Here is a 22105-nt window from a genome sequence, read left to right as displayed (position 1 = left end):
CAATGAGACAGCTGCTGCAGATAATTAGATAATGTTACACATTTCTTCGTACTCCATGAATAGACCGATTATTCCTGTGCATGTAACAAAACTATAAGAATACACAAGGTAAGGGTGCAATTTAGCAGAAAATTTATTGACTTGTTATCATTTTTCAGATCATGAAACGTCACATAGCATCGTTTCGAATTTCCTCTAAGTTTAGAAAAAGAGGGGAAAACTTGACTAGAAGGGAAAAATAAAACTTTAGTATTTCATAAATGTATTTCATAGCGTTCAGGTGAATTGACTTTGCAATCATTTATTGTGAATTGACAGTACACCGGTTCTTTGGTTAATGTAGTTGGCTGTAAAGTTCAGCATGATGGAAGGAACAACACTACCAGCTGCTGAAGAGGAATTAGATGTTGATTATGATAGTTTTGATGAGCAGTATGACCGCCCTACAGAGAGATGGGCACCTCTAGGACAAGCAACCAGTCCTGCCCCATCAAGAATGGAACTTAAGTATGTGTTTTAAAAATTATTTTTGTTTACTGGTGCTTGAGAGCATTGATTTAGACTATTGAACAGTTGATAAACATCAACCCATCGTATCATTTACTGTTTATGTAACTTTATTCATATTGAAATTGTGTGGTACATTTCAGTCATGAAACTCACTTGGAAGAGATGGAAAGGCTAGAAAAAGAACAGGAGCAGTTGAATTCATCCCTACTTGCCCTCACTACACATTTCGCTCAAGTGCAGTTCAGACTGAAGCAGATAGTCAGTGCCGAAGCTGAGGATAAAGAGGTAGGACCTCTCTTAAATACCACATTTATATAGATCAAAGAGAAGTACTTGTTTAATGAATGCTTGTGCTTTGTTTATACTTCGTTTTTCTGATATCCTTGAAAATGAACAGAGTTGATATTACTACATGGTCAACTTGATGCAAACAAAATATAACTTCAAATACTTGAAACATGTTTGAAATATTGCAAAATATGAATACTCATCAAGAAAATGTTAGGAATTTATATTGAAATTATTCCACATGTATAAACATGATTTAAATTCTTTTTGTCAACACACACCAAAAACATCAATGCAAATGTGTAGAATGGACTTTGATTTTTCATTGGTCATTTGAACAGCAATGGTAGATAAGAGATATATCATATCTTTATTTAGATTTTACTTAAAGAATTGGAAGAATTTGCATTTAAAGGAATTCCTGATGTGAGGGGAAGTCGGGTACAAGATGCACAAATCCTTGAAGAAATGGTCAGTATAATACTGCATTATATTTAAATCTGCTTGGTCCGTTTTTTTTGGTATTTCTGTACTCAAAAAATATTTATACAATATATTTATGTTGAAAAGTTAGACTTTCACCTATTTACATCAGCAGAACTCTTTCAAAGATAGAGATATTCAAATAAATATAATTTCTGTAACAAAAAAAACCAAAGCAAATGCTTCATCGGCATGTTAAGAAAAAGGAACCGAAAAGGGAACTGCATGTATCGATTATAAACACAACATACTTCTAAAAGATTAGTGATTTTATTTATATATATACATGTGCATGTATACTTTTTTTTCATTTTAAGAGTGACAAAGAACATGAAGTGAAAATAAATGAACAAAGAGAAAAACAAAGAGAACTTATTCATCAGCTTAAATCACAGCTAGAAGATCTGGAGAACTATGCCTACGAGGTAAAGGATGATAAGTCGCTTTGAACATATTCTGGACAATTTTAAAACAGGGTTAATCTTGTGTCAATGAATGGTGATAATTTTTTCACAATGGTTTTTAGACAGGGGATGTGGAAGAATTGCCTACCAATAAAATGATGGAAAAACAAAGGGTGGTCATTGATGAACTCAAAACAAAACTAGACCTCAACATGGATAATTTTGACAAACTAAGGTACTGTAGGTGTGAATGACATATCTAAGAAATACATTGGATACAAAAATCTCTTGTGATATTAAAATTTTCAATGTTCTATAGTTTTGAGATTGTGATGAAAATGATTTTTTTCTCTTTTCAGCACTGATGACTTAAAGAATGTGGTGGATCATGCCATTGGTCAGGTGAGTGACACTGAGTTTAGTTAAGGAAAGATGAATATCTTGATTTTTGTTTTATTGAAAGGCTATCTGCAGCCTTAATTTTAAGGTATTTGTGTTGAACTGTATCTTGATAAACTCCTATAGACAACATTGATCAGCGGAGGTTCGTAATTACACAAAGACTTGTCAGCTAGTTTGTTAGTATTTGTAGAAAGTAACAATGGTGACAGTAGAAAAACATTAGTGTAGAAAGTTGTTTGCTTTTAAATTTAGATTGTTAACCCTGCCAAAGTGAAAGAGAAACTTGTAGATCAGCTACGCACACAGGTGGTGGATCTAGAGAGGTTTATAGCTTTTCTTCAAGGTGGGTGTTGCCAAATTTCTTTCTTCTATAGTCTGTTACAAGTTATTGCTTCTAGCGCTTTTTGATGATTTTTAATAAAAATACACATACCTGTGAAAGAAATACAGTTGAAATCGATAAAAGGGAATATATCCAAGATATCTTCATCGAACAATTATCATGTTTCACTCATAAAAGTTCACAGGAACGAAAACAAATTTCTTACGTAGATTTATTATGGGAGATGTTTACATCTTTTCTCTATTCGGAAGTACTCGGGTTAACTTGCTCAATTTTTCAACGTTTTCATCCGGGCTTATGGCTGATGCAATGCAAAATTCCCGTAGACTTTCTATTTTGAGATGTGTATTAAAACCTAAAGCGGTAGAGGTAGGGTTTCAAAACAGATTATCTGGACATTTTTCATATTAGTGGATGAATGTAGTTTGAGCACAAAAGTATTTATGATTATCAAAATATAATGCAAAAAGTGGTTGAAGCAAAAACTCGGGACAGAATATAACAGGTACTTCCAAAATATCTGTAATAAATTGTCATTCACAACTTTATTGTCATCAGTTTTCATGAAAAATGTCCTTCTTTATGAATGGAGTATAAAGAATGCAGCTATAAATTTCTAATGTCTGTATTGGGCATGTGTTTACTAAATACATAAATTGGTTATTCATTTGAATATGATAATGAATTACAAGCATGCTCATTGTAAAGAATTACTTTTATAGGAGAAGCTAGCAGTCCAGGTCCTCTCGGGAAAGAGAGGTGCACTTGTCCCTTGCACAAAGTGAGTTTTTGTTAATTAATACGTTATCTATCTTAATGGAAAGGACATTTTTTTGTAGTGTTAAGGAGAAAGTTGGGTTACTCTGCATCTTTTGATCATTGTTTAATTGAAGAACTTACATGTACATATGCATATACAAGTAAAAGAGTGGCAGAATAGTTTTATAATTGACAAATATTTTTAAAGTGCCATTGGAGGGTGAATGTAAGCATTTAATACATAACTGCAGTTGCAAAGAGTGTGCAGCATGAATTAAATTCAAAAGCTTTACTACAAATGATTTTCTGTATAAATTGAGTATAGCAATATGATTTAATTATGTCATTTATGCAATAACAAGTGTCCGACCTTACTGTCTGACAATTGTTGCTATGTTTAGTTTCCAGATGACAGCTCAGACAACACTAAAGACTGTAAAGGCTTGCACCATCACCACAACTGCAAACTGAAAGAAAAAGTGGAGAGAGAGAAGAATGTTAAGGACACACAGGCCTTTGTCAAGAAGACTCTTGCCATACTTCAGATGTTCATCATTACACAGTTTGGGTGTGGTGCTGGGGAATTTAAGAGAAACATGATGAAAAAGACTACCAAGGGAAATCACTGGGGGTGAGAAATGAAATCGCATATATATAGTTTTTGTTCATCCGTCAGTTGATCCTAAATATTTGAGTAGTTTCTTTTGTACATGTACTTTCCTTTATATTAAAAATTAAATGAAACTTTTTTTTTCCATTTTAGAGATCTGAGAGCAAGATTAGAACTGGCCATCAACAAAACACTAGAACTGGCCCAAAAGCAGGAAGAAGAACCGCAGGATGATCAGAGTGAATTTGGCAGTGACTCAGAGGAGGTGAGAGCCAAAGTTATAATGTGATTCAATAGACTTCAATGGATGTACATCTAACTATTATTGCATCAAGTGCAGATGTTGGTGGAATTTTTATCTATATGTACATTTGCTAATTTTTGGTGCCAGAAACAAAGTTTAAATGACTCAGCTGGTCAGCACACTTTTATTGTCTTCAAGTATTTTTTACAGATCAATAAAAATTTTTACTGAAAAAATAATTATGGACCATTGCATGTAGTTGAGTTACATGTGGTTTAGGACTAAAAGAAATTAGCATTCTTAGGGAGCAATTTATGAAAATTGTAATGATAAAATTGCCAAACCAAAAAACCTTCCTAAATTCGAACACATGACCTGGGGTTCACTAATCTGATGATATAACCACTAATCTCACAATGACATACTTTATGATAAATTAGGTCACACAGGATTAAGGACCTCTGATGACTTGAATGTAATTTTAGTCAATTTTAAGATAACCCTTATTCTGTACTTTTAACAGTGTAATGACTTCCTCTTTTATCTTGATCGATGTACAGATTTACAAAGACAAGTTGGGTCAACATTCTGAAGGTTAATAACCAAGATTCACAATGACTCACTTTTTAAAAGTTATCTCTTAAATGCCACACTTTATTGTAATTTCAAAAAAAGGAAAAATCTACTGGTATTCTTCTCAATGAACTACTTTTTGGGGTATTTTTCCAATATTTTTCAATATCATAAAAAACAAATGACACAGAAATTACAGTGTAAATAGCTTGTTTTGTACTTTGCAAATTTTTGTAAAGAAAAAAGAAATGCAGATTATAAAGTGTACACATTTTCTTTATTTTTCACAAAAATTGCAACACAGGAAACCCACCTACACCCCTAGGTAAAGTGGTATATTATGTGTGTATGTTGTACATTTCAGTCGGAAACAGAGTATACTACATGTATGAATGTGTTGTACCTTTCAGAGTCAGGAACAGAGTAGCCCTGCCCTGACCCAGTGTGTGAGGAAAGACCTAGCCATGGCTGTTCGTGACTTGATGCAGCATGGACTGATGGAGGTCAGATTTATATCCTCCCCCTCACCCCCTCCCACCCCACCACTCACCCACACAGGTGTTTATCACATGCATGTATATCACTGAGTTATCAATACAAGCACGATTAATGGAGGTCAGATTTGTAATAAGGTACATGTACTAATATCCCCTTCTACTGATTGTAAGTCCAATCACTAGCGTGTTTATTGCAATTGTTATCAGTATTAGTATATGTAGTAGATATTGACTGTTACATTCATCGAGCTACTGAACTTTTATGTAATGTTCATGGGCATATTGTTTACTCAAAACTTTGATGTTTCTGCTGACTAAGGGAAATGAAATTTATATGTGCTACATTTGTATGAGTAGCCTGTGATGTTTCTTTAATGTGTTATACTATTCCCTATAGTTGCAGTTGAAAAAAAAAATACAAGATAAAAATATTCAATAACAAATTAACTCTTTTTTGAATAAATGTTAGTTTCTGAATGAGCGATTGCGACAACATGCCACAAGTTTTTTCAAGTACCCATTACTGGTACTTATCAGAGAATTCAGACTTCTTTAGTATGGGAAAAGGGGGAGGAGGCTGATCTAGGTAGTGAATAAGGTCACTGTACCCTGTGTTATAGTCCATTGTTATTCTGGAGACACCTGTACACCTCTCCAGTGATAACTCTGTGTATTGGTTCAGCTGGACCGGGTCCTTTAGTGCAACAAGTGTTTGCTTGCTAGAGAGATATCTACTCTGTTTAATTAGTCAGGATTAACAAACGTCATTCATCGTATGGACTGTGAACAAACAATTATATCATATGATGTTCAGTTTGTAGTTTTAGAAAACATGTTACTGGATACCTTCCTTTTCCCTACACAATAAAGTCCAGGGAATTGGTAGGTGAATGGATGGGGGGGTTGTTCATCAAGACCGTAGGACCACTTACCGCTACATCTAACAGTCTACCTCTATAAGTACATATAATTATCTTCTTTTGGAGACAAATCATGATTGTTAGTGATATTAGTTTTATGATGCTGATTTCATTATTATGATTTTTTGATGATGAAAGGATACTTTAATATTGTAATGATGATGAAGATGATAATGATGATTTGTTGTAGATTGGGCAGAGTAAGAGCCTGGTACCCTTTGGATGCCTTCCCAACAGATCGGCAGCCATTACTCAGTCTCTGCATGCCTGGGACCTACTACTCAAGTTCTATGAGATGAAAGTAAGTCCATGTACATGTCATTATGATGTTATACATCTAGCATTGAAATTTTTTTTAGGCTTGTTTTCAATGAATTTGGTGAAGGGGCTGTAAAGACATGAACTTTATGGGGTATTTTTCTTTCATTGACTTTATGATGTATGGTCCCTTCCAACTGCATTTACAAGGTTATTTCCAAATTGTCTCTGTTAACATTTACAATGTACATGTATATCAACCTTTTGATTTATACCGTTATTATTTTGAGGTAATCTAAATTTGTTTGATGTTGCAGCATGGCAGACAATATAATGAATCCCCAGCAAGAAAGCTGTCCCAGTCATTTCACCTGGAGATGGTCGGGGGGAAACCAATCACTGTCAAACAGACGATGCTTGGGGCCATTAACACCGTCATCTCCTCCCACACTCCTCTCAAACGCTCAGAGGACTCTCACTTCAAAGCTTTCATCTCCATGGCACTCAAGTATGAATGCATACATTCAGAACATAACTTTGATTTATCATGGAACATTCTTGATATTGTTAAGATTAAAAAGCAAGAATTAATACACTTACATGTAAAAAGAATCAATGGAAATACCCTTCACTGTACCTCCGTCTAGGATCATTCTTGCTGACATTTGCAGTAATGTGTAATACGCTTACCCTAGCCTTCTCTTTGACTTTGTTTGCAGTGAAAGGAAATTGGTTGTGTGGTTGAAGCTGCTTTTCAGGACTCAGACTCTTATCGACAACTACTACCAAGATTGGAGCTATGTGGCCAGAACTGGTATAAAAATTCTCTTCTTTAATACATTTATATAACCGATATTAGTTATTCAATTTAAGATATAAATTGAAAGTCATCAAAATAAGGTAGATTTCAATTTCTTTTGTTCTTATACTTCCAGGTTTTGATGATGCTCTGAAATCTCTGGACAAGCTGAACAGCATTCCATTCAAACTTCCTGTTGACCTGGCTGTGCGACCTTTCAGCAACATCAAGGACGCATTCTGATCTATTTCACCATTACACACAACTTTTTTGTCGTACATACAGCAGTCAATTATTGACTTGTTAATATTGACCAGTAATTTTCAACTGAAAATGAAATCATGAAAAGATGGAAGGATTCATAAAAAAGATTTCTACTTAATAACTATTTCATCTGATTGTGTAATAGAAAATAGACAGTGGATTTTTGGCAAAGAAAAATATGTAATGGTAAATGTATACATGTTCAAAAATATGCATGATGTATATTTTGATTTCAGTATATTACACATATACCAGGTACATTTGTGTGAGACTTACAACATTACAAACAAGCAGTTTCAATTTCAGACCTTTATTAGACAGTAACCATCAAAGTAAACATATTCATTCAACTGCCTTAACAAAAACTCTCAGAAACTGTGACTAGTATTATCTGTTTCATCATCATGTTATGTAGTATTTCAATAGAGCAGTCAAGGTTAAAAATGCATTTAAGTGATTAGTTTTTAATATTCTTTGTGTTTTCACCAGATTGGCGCACCTTGCAGCATGTATTTTTTCAAAACTTTTATTCACATGCATGTACATTTATATGTAGTTCAATGGAAAACTGAATTATAAGGGGAGGATACTCCGTGATGCAATGAAAATTATGAGTCAAAGAATCTCCTGTTTATCAGACTGAAACCCTTTACTGTACACAAGTATTTATTGTGTGAGAATTGTCTTTAGTACTTCTGTGTTTTAAAGTTAGTTAAGTTTTGAATCTCATTATCTTTTGTGGTTTTTTTCCAAGAAAAATATGTTCTGTCCATGTACATGATACATACATTAATATGAATTATCACGTTTAACGTAGACTTTGTTGAAAATATTGTAGTCAGTGTAAGTAAGAATTGATTAATTTGCTTCAACATTCCTGGTAAAAATACAATGTATTTAGAAATACACAGCTCAAAGTTAAATGTATGTATTGCTATTTATTGGAGCATTCCAAATCAATTAATCATTCCTTTATTAATTTATACATGCATGTGTTGATAATTATTTTAATATATGTTGCGTAATAATTCTTTATTGCTTATATATATATTTACATTTAAGAAATCCAATGTTTTATTTCTATCTTAATTTATATAAGAATTATGTTTCATTTTTTGATGATCATCTGAAATCCTTTGTTCTGAACATGAACTGATATCAGACTCAAATCTGTCCACATTTACAGCTATTTATCTTTAAATATTGTTTTGTTTATTATCTTTATTATGATTTTTTATTGTTTAAGGTTGTGTTATAATACTGCATATAAGTGCAATAATGCCTGATGCCTCTTTCATTTATGTATTCATCTTCATGTGAAAGATGTTCTCAGATTGTCATATCACTAGCCAAAATAGTCATCATTTGTAAATTCATATACATGTGTACACTGTAGATGTATATACTTATCATGTGTAAAGGGGGGTGTAGAGTAGACACCAAGGGAATAGGGAGTATAGGCAAAAAATTGCATGCATAATTGTTTATATATAAAAGGTGTTGGTATATGGTAACATCAATGCTATTATTATTGAGTGTTTTAAAATCTATGCTATCATACAAGAACAGATTTTGTAGAAGTAAATTCTATGAACTTCAGAAACATTTCAAACCAATGGCATATTATTGATTTAGAGGTAAACATTCAGTTTTGATATACATGTAGAAGTAAACATTCAGTGAAAATAGTCAGGGTAAATTTTAAATTGTTTGTTTGGATTTTTGTCATTTCAAAATAAGAAATATGTAATATGATCATGAAATCCCTATTAATATAGTGCAATATCCCAAATGTTCTCATATGTACATGTGATTGTCAGTGTTGATAATGTACATGTATATCTACATTTACATGTATATAAATGTTCATTTATTGATCATTTGCTCATTGGCCTCTGAATGGTATGTAATTGTGATCTGCATTCCAAGGCCATGTATTGTTATGGCATTGTTGTCCACAATAGATAAATATATTTTGATGTTGCAACCAACAATTTGTTCTTGTTTATTACAGTAACTAAACTGTATTAGGTTCAAGAGTTTTGTTTATTGTCTTCTGGTTTTTAGCTCACCTGAGCTGAAAGCTCAAGTGAGCTATTCTGATCACATTTTGTCTGTCGTCCGTCTGTCCGTCTGTCCGTCCGTCTGTCCGTCTGTCCGTCTGTCCGTAAACTTTTCACATTTTCAACATCTTCTCAAGAACTACTTGGCTAATTTCAACCAAACTTGGCACAAATCATCCTTAGGCAAAGGGGATTCAAAGTTGTGAAAATTAAGGGCCACACCCGTTTTCAAGGGGAGATAATTAGAAATTAATGAAAAATTTTGAGAAATTTTCAAAAATCTTCTTCTCAAGAACCAGAAAGCCAGGAAAGCTGAAACTTGTGTGGAAGCATCCTCAGGTAGTGTAGATTCAAAGTTGTGAAATTCATGACCCCCGGGGGTAGGGTGGGGCCACAATGGGGGGTCGAAGTTTTACATAGGAATATATAGAGTAAATCTTTAAAAATCTTCTTCTCAGAAACTAAACAGCCAGGAAAGCTGAAACTTGTGTGGAAGCATCCTCAGGTAGTGTAGATTCAAAGTTGTGAAATTCATGACCCCCGGGGGTAGGGTGGGGCCACAAGGGGGGGTCGAAGTTTTACATAGGAATATATAGAGTAAATCTTTAAAAATCTTCTTCTCAGAAACTAATCAGCCAGGAAAGCTGAAACTTGTGTGGAAGCATCCTCAGGTAGTGTAGATTCAAAGTTGTGAAAATCATAACCCCTGGGGTTAGGTTGGGGCCACAATGGGGGGTCGAAGTTTTACATAGGAATATATAGAGTAAATCTTTAAAAATCTTCTTCTCAGAAACTAATCAGCCAGAAAAGCTGAAACTTGTGTGGAAGCATCCTCAGGTAGTGTAGATTCAAAGTTGTGAAAATCATGACCCCCGGGGGTAGGGTGGGGCCACAAGGGGGGGTCGAAGTTTTACATAGGAATATATAGAATAAATCTTTAAAAATCTTCTTCTCAGAAACTAATCAGCCAGGAAAGCTGAAACTTGTGTGGAAGCATCCTCAGGTAGTGTAGATTCAAAGTTGTGAAAATCATAACCCCTGGGGTTAGGTTGGGGCCACAATGGGGGATCGAAGTTTTACATAGGAATATATAGAGTAAATCTTTAAAAATCTTCTTCTCAGAAACTAAACAGCCAGGAAAGCTGAAACTTGTGTGGAAGCATCCTCAGGTAGTGTAGATTCAAAGTTGTGAAAATCATGACCCCCAGGGGTAGGGTGGGGCCACAATGGGGGGTCAAAGTTTTACATAGGAATATATAGAGTAAATCTTTAAAAATCTTCTTCTCAGTAACTAATCAGCCAGGAATGCTGAAACTTGTGTGGGAGCATCCTCAGGTAGTGTAGATTCAAAGTTGTGAAAATCATGATCCCTGGGGGTAGGGTGAGGCCACATTGGGGGGGGGGGGGTGTTAAAATTTTACATAGGAATATATAGAGTAAATCTTTAAAAATCTTCTTCTCAGAAACTAATCAGCCAGGAAAGCTGAAACTTGTGGGAAGTATCCTCAGGTAGTGTAGATTCAAAGTTGTGAAAATCATGACCCCTGGGGGTAGGGTGAGGCCACATGGGGGGGGGGGGTGTTAAAGTTTTACATAGGAATATATAGAGTAAATCTTTAAAAATCTTCTTCTCAGAAACTAATCAGCCAGGAAAGCTGAAACTTGTGGGAAGTATCCTCAGGTAGTGTAGATTCAAAGTTGTGAAAATCATGACCCCTGGGGGTAGGGTGAGGCCACATGGGGGGGGGGTGTTAAAGTTTTACATAGGAATAAAGAGTAAATCTTTAAAAATCTTCTTCTCAGAAACTAATCAGCAAGATGATTCTTTTTAATTGTTAAGACTTTGGCTCCAGGACAATTCTTCGGCCTCACAAGAAGGTTCAGAGTTTGATGTAGCTAAATATCCCATATATAAACAATTGTAAAGGATCTTTTTGAGAACTGCAATACTCAACATGTGATATGACTATAAAATTGAAGCAGGCAGCTTTTTTTCATTAGAATCTTTTTGTATTACTGTTTTGGGTTATTGCCCTTGATTTATTGATTCTTGATTATTTTAATTAATGCATCCACTGTTAACCAATTAATGTGATGATTATTTTTATACAATAATAAATATTCAATGTATATAAGTTGTTCTGCATAAGTAGTTTTGGGTTAGGCTGGATTAGTTTGTTTATTTTTGATTTCCAGTTTTTAGATACTATGAATTATTTTAGGCTGGCACATATATAGGGACAGTGTCTATTGCATTGCAACGAGTGACTGTTTGGGGTTAAGCTTGAACAGGTACGGAGAGATTGAGGGTGTTGACATCCCTTCTCTTTCTAGTCTTCGTGTTTTTCTAACCAACGATACTGAATGTGCGGTCATTTCTGCCCTGTATCGCATTGATACAAGTGTGCGGTCATACCTGCTTGTATTTGTGGTGGTTGCGGCGGAGCACTTGTGTATGGTCATCCCTGCTGGTGTTCTGGCCTTTCTAGTGCAAGTGTGCGGCACTCCCTGCGTTAGGTTGAGCTGTTGGCGCAAGTGTGAGGTCATCCCTGCTTGCGTTATCTCTGCTTGCATTAACGTTGGTACCTGTTGAGTTGCGTAGGTGTGCGGTCATCCCTGCCTGGATAACGTTGAGTCCCTATATATGTGCAGGAGCGGTGATTAAAGTCTGCTCTTGTAAATATTTTCAGCAATCAGGGCTATCCGAGTTCCAAGGGGGAAAAATGGATTTTATTTATACAGGATCTACATGTATTAATGTACATTGTCCAGATTGTATTATGACTCCATTAAGCTGACTTTATCATACCTATTGTTCCTCAGGTGAGCGATGTGGCCCATGGGCCTCTTGTTATTTGTTCCAGAGGATTTCTTCTTCAAAACTACAAAGCATACATTATTCTGCTTCATTTTCATTATTTCCTAGTTATCTCTCCTTGGAAGGGAATTTCCTCTTCATTTGAACAATTTTAGAAGTTTTTCTACCATTAATAATCTGTGCCAAGGTTGGTTCAAATAGATAAAAGCAAGCTGCCAAATGAATAGAAATCTGGATTCAACTGAACAATTAATGAACAGATTTACAATTTAATATCAAAAATATACATGAAAATATACATCTTATAATATGTATAAGCATAAAGATTCAATGGGAACCTGTGATTTTACATCCCTTGGTTTGAATGAACAGTTAATATGATATTATGTTTAATTTTTAATAGTAAAAATTGTTTAAGAAGTTGATAATAAATTCAAAGTCAAGCCCCCCCCCCCCCCCCCCCCGCCTTCCCCCAGGCATAGTGTTTGGGAACAGCCGTAGAAGTTAAGGAGACAGTATTACACAATTTATTGTGTATGAATGCCGATATCAAAATTCATTTCTCCTGCACGAAATAATATTTTTGTTGTAAATTTACGGTATTGAGATGTCTGAAAAAATTGTTATACATTTTCAATAAAGTTTAGGTCTATTTGAATATATCCGCGATATACATTGATTATATAGCAATAAATTGCTCTATTAAGTCATTTTTCCTTATTCTTCGTTCAGGTGTCTGTTGTGGTCCATGGCACCCTTTTTTCACAAAATATTTTTTTTTACGTATTTCAAAAAAAAATTATTGATTTTTTGGTTCCGGATAAATTATATGGCCTACGCCTCTTTCTTTTAGAAATGACACGATAAGATTTAACCAATCAGATTTCGCCAAATTGGAGGCTTGTCTACGTCAGAATAATTTGGTGGTCACCTGATCAAAACAAAATACAGTCAACATGGCTCAAACACGGACGTGGTTTTGTGTTTCTTGATAAAACACCAGAATGGATTGCTGAGGACTTAGAGCGATCTATTATGAATTTTTCGTTTGCTGGATGTGGATTTTTGGGAATATACCATGTTGGTGTGGCTAGTTGCCTAAAACAACATGCACCACAACTGGTTGAAAACGCAACTTTCTTGGGAGCAAGTGCTGGGGCCCTAGTGTCGACATGTTTAATGTGTGGAATTGACATAGGTTTGTTCTTTTTCTTGTACGAAATTTGTTGTTTTTATTTTCATTGATACCTATGAAGAAAATTTGTGTGTACGTTATTTCGTAACCAGTGTTACCTTGACCTTCACACATGTGACCCAATTTTTAGCCCCCCCCCCCCCTCCCCCACACACAATCAGCTTATATTTTATTGTAATATGTTTTAAACTTGTCAGATTATGTTATTAAAGTTAAAATATTATTGGTGAGTCTTTCTGATGTTTCTTACTCACTGATGTATTGTCAAATGGACACAAATTAAATTTAAATCCATAGTACCATCCAACTTTTACTGCATGGTTGCAGGATGCTTATATACCATTTTTAAAAATACATTTATAATACATCATCACATGGTTACTGTCTTGAAGTATAAGCTATATTTAGGCAAGGGTAAGAAAACATGACAGAGGACAAGACCTCGTTCTTTCACATTTTCTACCAAAGCCCAAATATTCATATTTTAAGACAGTGATCATATATTTTGTTTTTCCTGCAAGATGATAAAACATTGTATGCATGCCTTAAACAAGCTATTTTTGACAAATTATGCTGCATATCTGAAACTAAAACCAATATGATGCCATGGCATAAACGAAGCCATAAAGATGACGTCCCAGTGCATCAGGATGTCAAACAAACGCACAAGAGTATATTGTGACATTGACCGAATATAGCTTTTGTTTATTGGGTTACGTTTATTTGGTCAATGCACGGAGTAGTTGCAGGATAAAACAAAATTTGAGTGCAAATTATTCTTTCCAAGTTATTTTTTCTTCAATATGTGGGAACAACTTGTTCAGTATACAATTTCTCTTTAATAGAGTGCGACTTTTCTTGACATCCTATGTGGGCCTTTTATATGTCCAAGACCTGTCAATTTGAAATAATCTCTCTACTCATCAGTACTTGATATTATTCTTTAGTTATTGATATATTTGTTAAGTAACTGCATTTGAAAAATAACTTCAATATTAAAGCTGCATTTTGCATATCTTAGTAGAAGTCAAATTTTATGTCACATTGAGCTTTTTAGTAGTCGATGCTTGTATGTGGAGTTCTGCCTGATCAAACAGTATTACACAACATCCATTATTCTCCTTGACTTCAGCAGGATCTAGATGAAGATCATGCAGGATATTGTAGAGATTTGTGTGGAAAGATTATGTATTTATATTGATAAGGCTAAAGCTCACTTCCACTGCAGAAGTGACAGGTTGACTGACTTTATACTTCATTATTGATTTACAATATAACCGCCTAGGCAGATGGCAGTTCATGGCTGTCCTGTGGACCTTGTTAAAATTACCACCTTCCTTCTCTCACCTGTCCCCCACACAAAGGAATATGCATAAGACCGAAATGTTTGTAAAGTTGTGGCCAGGGGCAGGGTCTTTACTGTATACTACATGAATTCATACTACCCTAATACTGAATAATTTGTTCCTTGTTAAACTGGTCATTATTCAAGTTTTCATAGAGGCTAGCTAGCATTTGTTTAAAATATTCTTAGTGTTGTCATTTCTTCCAGATACTTATGTAATGGTTTAAAGATTTTTTAAACTTTTATACTTTAAAAGTCAGCTGTAATAGGGGTTTAAAAGGGCAGAATAGTGCCAGTGTACTGTGAAGTGTTTAATCTTATAGTGTTTTAAGGAAGATCAATGAGAGGGATGATATAATAAAATGGATACAATATCGTGCTTGAACAATTTTGAAATGTATATACATGTATATGACACTTTTACCAATACATGTACTAGAAATCAAGGCATGTTTAAAATATGTTTTTCTTTATAAGTGTTGATTAATGCCTTATTGTTTAATTAACAAATAAGATAGAATATATATAATACATGTAATGGCATTTGCATTGTATATTCATACAGTAAATAGGTCTTGGCTTGTGAAGATGCAGAATATCAAATTAATGCCATTTTTTCTTATTAGGTGAATGTACCAGCTTTGTGCTACGACTTGCCACAAAAGCCCGCTCGAGAGCTCTGGGACCATTGCACCCAAGCTTTGACATCTCTAGAATTCTGAGGGATGTCCTAGACTCCATATTGCCGGACAATGCCCACGAGATTGTGAAGGGCCGCCTGTACGTATCGTTGACTAGGGTCAGTGACAGACAACCAGTGCTAGTGTCGGAGTTCCATTCCAAGGCCGACCTGATTCAGGTAGAGTTTGTAAACATAAATAACAACAACAATAAATAACAACAGGGATCATTAAGGGGTGAATGTGGTCAGGTGTTATATAAAGTTGGTGGACAGGATCCGTGTCATGTGTCAAAGCATGTGCAAGCACTATTTTTAGAAACAGAGAATTTAGGTCATTTGGGCAAAGATCACTGGATCAACTTTGCCTTGGCCAAGTATTGGTGCATTAAGTGCCAACATTCTGATCCTGAGCCAGAACTCCTCATAAACTATGTAGTTATATGCGTAGCAAGATTTAAAGTTCTTACAAATAATTATAAGTTTGACGTCATATAAAATGTATATGAACAAGTAACCTACGAAGGAAACATACGGCCACTCTTTGTATAATATATGATGGTATGTTAACCCAGGGGTCAATTGTTTTTAAGCCACAGTCATGACAGTGAGAAGCGATTAAAGCTTAATTAATTTTTCATTTATTAAATCTTTATGTATGTGGAAGCAGTGATGTTTGTACATTAAAAGATTAAAATAATTGATAGAAAATAAGCTTAATTCTTTAAATACAGGTTGATACACACAATGGAATTTCGACATATCTGAGGTATTTTGTCCTATATCTTGACCTACTTAGCCTTATGATTCACTTGTCAAATAAATCAGTCGAGGCCTTCAGCTGCATGTTTTAGATAAGAGCACGTTCCCACCTTGGCTGATCTTGACATCTTGACCGGATGCATATTGGGGCATACGAGTATAAATGAATTCCAAATTTGAAATAAATTATGTAGATATGGGACAGAATATTTTGTATTTGTCAGTCAGACCAAAATTCTCTTTCTATTCCCTTATAAGTATGTTTGCTGTGTGTTTGCTTTAGGATAAAAATTGTAGCTTAACTTTTAGATGCGAAAATTGATATTCCACAAATTTGCAAGTACTGATTGTTGTTAATGTTTATAAAAAAAACATGAAGTCGAGTTTTGTCCCTTCTGTATGATCAAGACCCTGTAATCATGCTATTGTTTGTTTTTCAGGCTTTATTGTGTAGCGCCCACGTTCCTCTGTACTCCGGGCTCATACCTCCCTCTTTCCATGGAACAGTAAGTTCTTTAGTATTGCATAATGTTTATGCTTCAAAATATTTTACCTGATATTTCTATGACTGAGGATTCAAGCTGAGTTTGTGAACTTTGTGCACTTAAAGATTTTTTTAAAGTAAGATATTTGGTCCACTATCTGTTATGAACTTAACCCTGTGTCAATCTGAAATCGGTGAAATGACATTTTACAGTAGCTGATAGATTTAAATTAGGTCACTCTCAGTGCAGTTTGATGCAAAGTCCATTTATGGCTGACTTTAATCACATGTAATTAACATGTATTTCACAAGCGCTTTGGCTTCTATTATTAGACTTCCAAGCCCCCCCCCACTTAAAAATATTTGTTTTTCATCGTAGTATAAGAAAGTATTGATTGAAGTACTTGGTAAATCTAGATTTCATTTCAAATTTGGTTTTCATAAAATTTTAAGTTTATAACCCAAACTATATTGTTCTGTATTGTAGAGATACATTGATGGAGGCCTGAGTGACAATCTGCCGATCCTGAATGATGAAACCATCACGGTGTCCCCGTTTGCCGGGGAGAGCGACATTTGTCCGTCGGACAACTCGGCCAACTTTGAGCACATCATACTGGCCAACACTAGCATGCAGCTGACCAGTAGGAATCTCTACCGAATCTCCAGGGCCCTGTTTCCTCCCCATCCCTCCATCCTCAGTGACATGTGCACTGAGGGGTTCGATGACTGCCTCAAGTTCCTGCAGAAAAACAGTAAGGAAGAATATGATCAGAGATATTTTAATCTGTTTGCCATCTTTTTAGACTCTTTTGAATGTTCCAAGATGATATACAGATGGATAATCTGATATCTTTTGCCTCTCACTTCTCCTAGTTGGAAATAAATTTCAAGTTGAGAAAGAATTTTGATTTCAGAACAATTATATTGATGGTCATTCTGATAAGCTCTATTGAAAAATCATTTTATTTCTTGTAGACTTTATAATTGTGGGTATTTTTAATCATTGGTTCATTTGGGGCACAATTTTATTGGTTTTGTCCTAGTATTGAAAATGAACCTGCTATTTAACAGTTTAAAATTTGTTGAAGACATCAAATTATGGTTAATGTTATCCCCAAAATCATGAATATATTTAGTTATCTCAAGTAATGATAATTCTACACTGTATTTTCTGTTTTTGAAAAATTGCTTTAAAGGTTATGAATCGAATTAATGATGTTTTTGCATTGTTACACAGACCTGATCTCCTGCACTCGCCACCTGAGTGTCAAGTCTTCTATACGTCCTGTCCACAGCTCGTGTCAACTCAGCGCCATGGACAGGGAATCCTGGGAGGGGGAGGAGGAGCCAATCATTGAAGAGGAGGAAGAGGATCCCCACGGGGAAAACTGTCAGGAGTGTAAACAGAAGGTTCAGGGGGCCCTTACAGATACACTTCCCCCAACAGTGGCTGAAGGTGAGGGGCTGAGCCAGCCATTGAATTGACTGATACACCATTCTTGTAGTTAATTTATATTCAGGGTTCTCCATCATTTCAAACTTTATCGTAACATATGAACAGGGTACTGATATTTCAATGTCAATGTAATCTTTTTGTATGATAGACAAGCTGTTTGATATATTTCTGTAAATGCCTGTCTAAAGACATGAAACTATTAGAGAGCAATTAAAATTGATGTTTAAAAAATACTGTTTTAGCTTTCCAAGTGGCGTGTGATTCCATGAACAAAGGTTTTCAGTCGTACATTCACCGGCACCGTGCACTGCGTGTGGCGTCCATCATGGTGGCTCCATGGTTCCTGCCTGCTGACATCATCTACAACTATGGACTGAGGTAAAACACTTTATCCTCCTCCCTCCATTAAAAGGGAGATAATTGTCAATAGAGTGCTTGTGAAATATTTGTTGGATAGAAATTTTGCCAGCTGTTCAATTTATGTTGATCGTTTTATGGTTTATTTTTTGTACCTATATTAAGATATGTCCAACATCTATTTTATATTTTATGATGAAAGTTAAATGTGCAATACGAAACAAAACAAGCATTTAAATTACCTTAATGTCTCATTACACTTGTGTGTTTTCTGGAAATGATTTTGAAGAATTTGGAGAGTGGTAGTTTTCATCCAATGCAGGATTTTGATTGACATAAGTATTAACCTAGCTATTCGGTTTTCTGACAGAGTTTTGGAATACTTGCCATCATTACCTAGAGACGTCCAACAAATGTCTCAAGAAACCATCAATATGCTGCGCCATCTTATTCATCTGTTTCAACATAACAAAAGAAAATACACAGCTCGGTAAGGAAATTCTCTTATTGCTATCAGTATATGTTTAGTCCAATATCAGTTCAACAAATCACCAAAGAAAGGCATTTTTCATATATCTTGCACCTTTTTGTATTTTTTTAGAATATATGTAAGAAAATTTATTTTAAGAAAAACCAAACAATTATTAACATGAAATTTACATGTAGAAAAATATTAAAGAGATTGATCATAGAATTAACTTTTTCCTCTTCAGCTTTACCTGTCAGCTGGCTATCACAGAGATTAACTACGGTAATCAACCATTGCTACCCAACTCCCTGATGATGAGCCCTTATCAACCGGAGCCAATCAACCCATCAGTCAGAAACCTCAACATTGGATTCGCTGTTGACTTTGAAACAGAATCCAACGACCGCAGGTTGTCCATTGGGCATTGTGGGAGGCACTTAAACCATATGGATATAAGCCATGTTGAAATGCATGCAGAAGGAATGGGTAAAAACATCCATCTAAATGCGACAGGTGAACAAGCCTCAAATCAGTTGTTTGACACTTTTGAACAGTGCCTGCATATTTCCAACGAGATGGAATCGGTCATGGCGTATTATTACAAGGATGAACGCAATAAAGATTGCTACAGTGTGCAGGAAATCTTTGATATAGACGATGTAGACATCAAACTCCCTAGTCCCACAGATTTGACCCCTAAAACGAGGTTACCCCATTCTGACTGGCACTCTTATCTGGAGTCCAAGCCAGACATTGAGAATGAGGTAGAGGACAGGATACAGGAAGTACTGGCTATCCCAGAATTTCAGAGCAGTGATCAAAAGGATGATGCACTCTCCAAGCAAGAGATCCAAGAAAGATAACAAATGGAGTATATTTAGGTCCTTTCTGAATGAACTACTTATTGACATATCTTTATTATGTGTATATTCCTTGCATGTAGTTATGTAGTTTTAGAACCTTCACAGCAACTTTGATGATTTTGCTCATCATAAGTAAGAGTTCATTGGAGTTATCAAGTTGTTGAGTGCTTAATTATCAATAGTGCAAATGTCTGTCAAAGTGATCAAAGTTTTGTCCATGAAAAGCAGCCATTCCCATAGAGCTTAGATTAGATTTTGTTCTATGATGTATATGCCAATGGATTTTGAGAAAAATATTGGGTTGCTATTGTAGCTATGAGTTGTAAAAAACAAACAAGTGCCAAATTGTGTGTTTCATTATGTTCATGTGTATCTTTGTAAAGCAAGAATGCCATCATTTGGTTTGTTGTCTTAACCTATTTATTCTTATTATACATGTATCTTATTTCTTTTTATCTTGTTTATACACCTTCAGGAATGCAGGTTTGTCTCTTGAAAACATTTTTGAGTTGTCTTCCACATGTTGTGAAAAGATACTTTGGAATATTCAGGTTCTATACAATGCAAATTTTTATTTTAATGTAACTTTTTAAATAGATTTTCTTTTTATCCCTATCCTCTTCTTCTAATATTCCAAGTTATGGTGCTTACTATACACATGTAATTCTTCGGTAATTTTGTATAACCTTACAACCTAGTATTTTAACACATATTATTTTACCATGTACATTTGTATTTATGTAAACATGCATAAGGCATAAACTTCCAATTTTCAGAAGTATCTTTGTATGAGTAGATCCAGAAAAACTTTCAAGGGAGGGAAGGGGGGGGTTTCAAGTGATAATTGTGCTTGCCATGGGGATCTTGGGCCAATTTTCAATTAAAAATTTATGTGGATTTAAAAACTTAAAATTTTCCAGGTTTTGGGGGATGGCTCTCTAGATTTGCACATGCTTTTTAGCATTTGTGCATGACTATTCTTGGTCAATTTCCAATTAGTCTGCTGGCAGGTGTATTTTTTGTAATATCTGTAAGTTTTGTTGGCATAATAATGGCTGAAAACTTGTAGTTCACCTTCATTGTTGTAAGAACTGTTATTAGAGATTGTCTGTGTTTTCAGATACAGACTCGATTATCAATTGTTGTTGTATTTAAACCGTGGTGTTCTTGTATTATTGGACTGTGCGTGTCTGTGTTACTGAAACTGTTGACAAGGGCGTAGTTCTCTATACTGAACTCAGACTGTTATGAAATAAAATATTTCACAAAATAATATTGCTTGTTGCTATGTGATTTCAGATGAGTAAAAAAAAAATAACTAGAAGGATTATGTACTATATATATATATATATACTCCTTCACAGTAACTGCGGTACTGTTATTTTGAAGGCAAATTGAGATAGTTTGGTGAAATATGATGTAATGTCACTTGTTTTTTTTTTATCTAAGTCAATCAATTATCTACCTACTTGTATTTACCCCTGGATCAAATTAAGAAAAAACAAATTATCAATTTCCCCTGCAAGAGAGCAGTACCACTGTTGCCCTGAAAGGGTCTATTACAAACACTTCGTAAGGAAATCTTTTTCATTTTGAATACTTTGTCAACTATCTGAGATGCTACTTTTTGATGGTGAACTTTATTCTAATGCTTGTCGCCGTTTTTTTTTCTCAAAAGGAAATTTTTTTTCACAATTTTAAAAATTTTTCTCTAAAGTCTATTAGTAATAATTATACATAATTTACAACAACATAAATTTCTCACTATTTTACAATATTTTTCAAACTGCAATCAAAAGATACAAATTTCACAATACTCTCACTTAGAATAGTAAAGATCGATGCCTATCAAGTTTGTAGCTCCTCTTGTATTAAAGAAAAAATACTTCCCTTTTTTTTCACAGGAGTAGGCGAAATCTTGTAGTAAGAAAGATAACTCTAAAATCGCACGACAATCACAAATCATGTGAGATCCTTTATTCTCAAAATTTTTAGACGGCTTTTCAGTTACAACTTGTAATTTTCTTGGTAAATATTTCATTCACTCTGCTGGAAAACAAATCTCTGGCACTTTTAATATAATTTATATAATTTCAAATACTCTTGTATTGTTTTGATCACAGAAAATAGTTTTTCAAATCAAATCGTAGCAGAAAAATAATACAAGCATATTGAACTAATTACTATTGAGGCAAATACTAGTATGTATTAGAGGAACAAGTGTCTGTGGCTTTGATGTATAGTTTGCCAATTTCTT

General features: G+C 34.7%; 2 protein-coding genes across 2 annotated transcripts; both read left to right on the top strand.

Moving 5' to 3' along the window:
* On the top strand, positions 1-9348 carry LOC128160822 (RUN domain-containing protein 1-like). Its single transcript, XM_052824145.1, has 16 exons — positions 1-108; positions 344-507; positions 651-795; positions 1177-1269; positions 1599-1706; positions 1808-1920; positions 2045-2087; positions 2340-2430; positions 3153-3211; positions 3591-3820; positions 3953-4064; positions 5027-5119; positions 6224-6334; positions 6609-6799; positions 7011-7105; positions 7227-9348. The coding sequence occupies exons 2-16, from the start codon at positions 362-364 to the stop codon at positions 7331-7333; spliced, it is 1737 nt and encodes a 578-aa protein (XP_052680105.1). The 5' UTR covers positions 1-108; positions 344-361; the 3' UTR covers positions 7334-9348.
* Positions 9349-13153: 3805 nt separating this feature from the next.
* LOC128160799 (patatin-like phospholipase domain-containing protein 2) lies at positions 13154-21121 on the top strand. The gene is made up of 8 exons (XM_052824128.1): positions 13154-13433; positions 15402-15634; positions 16657-16722; positions 17188-17455; positions 17941-18159; positions 18402-18537; positions 18887-19006; positions 19230-21121. The coding sequence occupies exons 1-8, from the start codon at positions 13271-13273 to the stop codon at positions 19846-19848; spliced, it is 1824 nt and encodes a 607-aa protein (XP_052680088.1). The 5' UTR covers positions 13154-13270; the 3' UTR covers positions 19849-21121.
* The last annotated feature ends 984 nt before the right edge of the window (positions 21122-22105 follow it).

Source organism: Crassostrea angulata, chromosome 1 (genome assembly GCF_025612915.1).
Source record: "Crassostrea angulata isolate pt1a10 chromosome 1, ASM2561291v2, whole genome shotgun sequence".
NCBI lineage: Eukaryota > Metazoa > Mollusca > Bivalvia > Ostreida > Ostreidae > Magallana > Magallana angulata.
This window is presented reverse-complemented; position numbering and strand designations above follow the sequence as displayed.